At 40.8% G+C, this 6,000-nt stretch overlaps 1 protein-coding gene across 1 annotated transcript in view; it reads left to right on the forward strand.

Annotated features, from left to right (window-relative positions):
* Positions 1 to 3,250, forward strand: part of Scamp1 (secretory carrier membrane protein 1) — an 88,118-nt gene extending 84,868 nt beyond the window's left edge. Inside the window, exon 9 of the mRNA XM_052159717.1 lies at positions 570 to 3,250. Within this exon, the coding sequence (XP_052015677.1) occupies positions 570 to 734 (165 nt within the window). The 3' untranslated portion in view covers positions 735 to 3,250. The remainder of the gene's footprint in view (positions 1 to 569) is intronic.
* The last annotated feature ends 2,750 nt before the right edge of the window (positions 3,251 to 6,000 follow it).

The raw sequence follows: 6,000 nt of genomic DNA on the forward strand, positions 1-6,000 counted from the left end.
CTGGTTTCCATTATGTCTTCTATGGGATTTGGGAACTTGCCCATAAACATTCACGCCCATATTAGTATACTAGTTACTAATGACTTTTTGTATTTCAAAAGAATTTTTGAAGTTAGTTCACTTTAAGAACCAAGATAATCTAGCTGTTTTAATTTTTTAAAAACTTCCTGAAATGTCTGATCTTCAGATGTTTTCATTTATAGAGAGTGTATGATTCAGAATAGGGAGTCCCGCTACCCAGTTTATTGGTGTCTTACAGCAAATGCTTGTGAAGATACTCTATTGCATATAAAAGGGTGTCTGGTCAGTCTAAGGTGGCAGTTGCTGTCTTTGAAAGCACTGTGCTGTTGCTGATCCTACTGTATTCCTCCCCGTTGTTTGCTTTGGGTAAAAAGCTGATTCCATGGGCTTCCTTTCTCTTTCCCCCACCTCCCCTCTGACCTCTGTTTGACACGCCCCCCCCCCCCCCACACACACACACATGGCTCAGTGGTTTGATTATGTCCAGCCAGCTGGGGGCACGAGTGTGGATTGCATCTTACCATCTCACATTGCTTTCTCCTCTTCAGGTACACGGACTGTATCGCACAACTGGTGCTAGCTTTGAGAAGGCCCAGCAAGAGTTTGCAACGGGAGTGATGTCCAATAAAACTGTTCAGACAGCAGCTGCAAATGCCGCCTCAACTGCAGCGACCAGCGCAGCACAGAATGCCTTCAAGGGTAACCAGATGTAGCGAGCCTCCAGGCAGTTCTGTTTCCTTATGACTGTATCTTTTTCTCCAGTTACTGTATTCTACAGATATTTTTATGTTGGAAACACACAGTACACAAAGCATGGGCATTTCCTATCCACATGTGCATGGTCTAAAAACCAGAGAAACTTCCCTGTCTTATTACTTTGCCTAATAGTTTCTTAATATTTCCATGCCCCTCACAGAAGAAAACTATCATTCGCTAAATAAATATTCTCCATATTTTTGGGGGATGGTGTTCCTCAGATTACTTCAGTGTTGACACACTGAAATGAATATGTGACTTAAGATTTAAAAAGCACTCGATACTAACCACAGAAGTTCTTCCGGAGTCAGGAGAGATACAGTTTATACATTGGAAATGAAACCATGTTTCTTTTTCCCCCTTTGTTAGTGAAGAAGGAAGAAGGTTAGCAAGGCTTGGGTGTTTTTCAATTGGCTTGCTTTCTATGAGGTTCAGCCACCAGAAAAGAGCCCTGTGCTCTGTAGTAGATAATGTATATTTTACCGTCTTTTAGTTTATTTTTAGACTAGTTGATATTTTGATAACAATCTCTGATCTTGCATGGGCACCACGTCTCTTAAGTGAAATGAATTAGTATTTTGGGTTCTGTACTGCTTATAGTTGTAGGATCTGGGGCTCTTTATAGAATCAGAAATGATTTTCTGTAATAGTTTCTTTTAAGTAAAAATTTACTGGAGTATAAAGAGTTTAATATAATGTGCAGTGCATTATCCAAAGAGAGGGTAGTGAATTGATGCAATAGAATATAGTGATAATTTCTTTTCCCTCTTAATTTTCAGTATTCATATAGTAAAATTTTACTGTATGGAAACTTTGGTATATTCTTCTGGCTGATCATTTTAATTGAACTGGGATTTGTGTTTGGCAGCTGTGTGTGTGTGTGTGTGTGTGTGTGTGTGTGAGAGAGAGAGAGAGAGAGAGAGAGAGAGAGAGATTTTGGCACAGGTATTAAAGGCTAGCCTAACCCTTGAATAAAATGAACATACAGTATTTAAGGGATTTTTCTTTTAGCCTCTCACCTTTAGTTACATTAAAAATAAAAGACCCTCCCGCTTCTTATGTACTTGATTTCTTAATGTACCTGTCTTGTACTTTTAAGACAGACTAAATACATGTAAAGCATTCCACCAAGCAACAGAGTGAAAGTTCAGGTAATATATTCATTATTAGTATCATCTGATTGACATTGGTATGATGCAGTGCAAACTGATGTGGGCTCAGACTTTTAATCATTTTTAATTAGAAGTCTCTAATCAATTTGATTAGAAGTCTCAAGAACATCTGTAAGTCATACTGTTGTAGCTTTAGATTACAGAATGATAGATAGGCTTATGTGCGTTGACTTTAAACAAAGATGAGCTATCAAAGACAGGGTATCCCTTAAAAATGAGCTTAACTGGTTGAGTCACTTTCCCCTTTCTCCAAGTCTGCAGTCAGAGCTGGGGTGCAGTTCTTAGAGGTCTGTGAGTACTGGATTATACATCCACCTATGCAGGGCCACGTTAGGTTTGCTTGGGAATTTACTGAGTACAATAGTTCAATGTTTCTTTGAGTCAGGAAAAGGTAGAATTCAGAGTATGAATTTGGAGTTGTGTTTTGAGTCCTTCTGATCAGTAGGATCCCTTCATCCTCACCTGCTCACGTGGCTGCTGAGAGCCTGTGCTGCCCAGTGTGGACTTGATGGACTCCGAGTCACTAAGACATAGACGTGCACTTAAACACCGGTACTTATGTTCCAAATCCATGTGCGTTCTTCTCTGACGTACAGTTAAGAGGCACATCAGAGATTCAAAAAATGCTAATAGAGTTTTTTTCAAAATTGGGAATGTTTCCTCTCCATTATGTGGAGGTCCCCAAAGGTAGTATTATTAAATGGCAAAGAATAGTTATAACTCACATTATGTTTTTGTGTATGAACAAGGAAAATGCTGTTTTCAATCCGATTGTTTGGATTCATACAAGTTTGAAAGAGATTATGTTGTTTGAAAACACAAAAGAACATTACAGCGATGGTGGTATCTGCGGCTGGGTCAGGTGGGAAAAGCTTGAACCCCTCATCTGCTGTCCTCTCAACAACAGTCAGTCAACAATGCGCTTTGATTTGGAGAAAGATGGCTGATGTTTGTATTTAATACCAACATCACTACAGCCATGGGCAAGCCCCATGAGAACGGGCATCCGTGTCACTTTTTAGTTTGCAATAGTAAACGGTGACTATTGTATTTAAAACTAGGGTCTGATCACTGGAAATGATTGCTTGGTGATTTGTGATTTGGGGCTTGGTTCAGTGCTCTAGGAATGTTTGTGTATTTTGTAGGTGCGTGTACTACTGCGCTGCCCCATGGTATGTCACGGTTCTGTGTAAATGCCCTCCACGTGGCCCTCTCATGTTGCATGTTTTCAGTGGTTTGGAAGTTTTGTATATTTATTGTATTAATGCAGAGTGTCATAAAATAAAATAATGTTTACTGGATGTTTTGTTTGTATAATTTTAAATACTGTATTAGCAGTTGAGGCCCAAATTCTACTTGTAGCTTTAATATACTTATTTGACTTTTATTAAAACCAGTCTTTGTACCATTTTATCACATGCTAAATACAGTATGAAAGATTTAGTGAAAAACCCACCACAGCCTTTCTGGACTGCATTAGACCTTGGTAGGCACTTGGCCGTGAGCTTTACCACATTAAATATGGTGACTACTTTGAAGTAGGCAAGATTACCTACAAGATCATTAGATTTTTGGCTTAGGATTTTCTTCATGGTTTGAGTGAGTGGCTCTGTGCCAGCACTGTACTGACAACTAAACCCACGCTGTTTCCCGAGCGCCTCCCTCTGCTGCTGTCTGCAGAGGGACGGTTGTTTGTGTACTGGATTTCTTACCTGGTGACTAATAGTGACGGAAAGTTTAACCTAATGTCATGTTCACAGTGGGTCTTATTTTGAGAAGTACATGTTGAATTAAAATAACAAACGTTATTCTCCATTTTTCATTTTAAAAAGTGAGTTAGGATTAGACACTGAGGAACTCTGTAACCCTCGTGGGTGTGCTTTACACTGAGGGGATTTGAGTTGTCAGACCATTGGTCCCTGCAGGTCTGATAATAGCACTGCTCTACGTCACCACACCCGTCGTGACATCAGCTGGTGCTGATGTCTGATTTCCAGTCACATCTGTGCTTATATTGCACAGCTTTTCACATATAGGACATACTTTTTCTGTGTTCTCTTCCATTTTCTCTTAAGGAAAAATCCTTAAAGGGATCTGTGATTCTGTGTTAACAAGCCATTTAGAGATGAGGGAATGGTTAGTTTAAAATGACTCAGAATGGCTAAAGTTACTCTAGACCATACTTTGATAGGTTTTTCAAGCATCATATTATAAATTTATTTATAGTAGAACAATACATTTTAAAATATTGGAGCTGTTTTTAATTTTTAGGTTAACAAACTTTTTTTTTTACACATATTGTTTATTAGACTAGTAAGTTGCATTTCCATGATTAGGAAAGTGAAAGGTATGTAAGAAGTTCTGGGTACATTTTATAAAACAATATACATGTTGCATTGATGGGTTTTTCAAACCTTCTTTCAGACTCTTCCGCAGACTCGGTGGGGAGCCAGAGGCCTTCTGTGCACACACCCCACCACTGGCTCTGCCGACTGCTAGGATAGGATCATCTTACCAACCCAGAGACTCCTGGGAACAGGGATGGCTCTCCTCGAGTTTCCCCTTCCCTGTGGATTTTGCAGGTACCACTTAGCTTTGTGATTTTAGCAGGACAGAGCTTCCATGCTGCAGTCTTCCCTAGTGTGGTTGAAGTTTTTGGAGGGAAAGGGGGAGCCAACGGGGCGGGCTCTGCAGTGTTACATTGCGTTCCTCCCAGCTAGGCTTTCCTTTGTGACTTCCTGGTGTAGTGAAACATCCCTCCACCCTGGGAATTAGAAAAGAGCTCATTTCTTACAGTGCTAGTATTACACATTTCTAATATTACCTTCTCTACATTAAAACAGCGCCCTCTGTATATACACATACACACACACACCCTACCATGCAGATTTTATTTTTGAGTCCTAGTTATTTCAATACTTGAGCTCCTCCTTGTAATTTATTTTTTGTGGGCGGTGATTCTCAAAATAAATGAAGGCTGAAACCATTGTTACTGTTGGGGTGCAGGATCTCGGTGTTTGGGTCTAGGAGAAAGTCAGAAGCACTGCTCTTACCTGGTCACAGGACTCCCGCAGTATCCCAGACTCCTACATAGAAGCTGAACCTTGCACGTGCACACACCCTTAAATATTTTGTTCCAGGGGCTGGGGGGATAGATAAGCTCTTCAGAGCACCAGCTGCTCTCCCAGAGGTCCTGAGTTCAATTCCCAGCAATCACATGGTGGCTCCCAACCATCTGTAACTGTACTCCCACGGGACTGATGCCCTCTTCTGGTGTGCAAATGTATATCCAGACAAAACCACGCATAGACATAAAGTACAACATACATACATGCATGCATGCATACATACATACATACATACATACAAACATACATCTTTTTAAAAAGTTGCTCCTGAGTTCAAGAGCCATACATGCATCCCGGCTGCAGAGCATTTGGACAATGAAGAGAGTGACAAGCGGGGAAACAGAACTAGCCCTTTCTTCCCTCACCCAGGGCGACCACGGCCAGTGGCTTAGTCTACCTGCTTTCTTCCGTTCTTTCTGCATGTATGTGCTTCATGGAGTTAAGCAGTATAATGAACAACTGTCTCAAAATCCTATTTCCCCCTCAAAGCATACTGACCCTTTAGTTCTAAAAGTTTATTACACATTTCAGTGTGAGTTACAGACAATATGAGCAAAAGAAGGCTATACAAATTTCTCAGTTTTATCTTTTATGTGTTTATCTTTTTATTAAGACCTGGTATCTTAAGGTTTCTATTCCTGCACAAACATCATGACCAAGAAGCAAGTTGGGGAGGAAAGGGTTTATTCAGCTTACATATTCACTTTGCTGTTCATCACCAAAGGAAGTCAGGACTGGAACTCTCACAGGGCAGGAAGCAGGAGCTGATGCAGAGGCCATGGAGAGGTGTTACTGGCTTGCTTCCCTTGGCTTTCTCAGCCTGCTCTCTTACAGAACCCAGGACTACCAGCCCAGGGATGGGCCCTCCCGCCTTGATCACTAGCTGAAAAAATGCCTTACAGCTGGATCTCATGGAGGCTCTT

This window comes from Apodemus sylvaticus, chromosome 16 (assembly GCF_947179515.1).
Source record: "Apodemus sylvaticus chromosome 16, mApoSyl1.1, whole genome shotgun sequence".
Lineage (NCBI taxonomy): Eukaryota > Metazoa > Chordata > Mammalia > Rodentia > Muridae > Apodemus > Apodemus sylvaticus.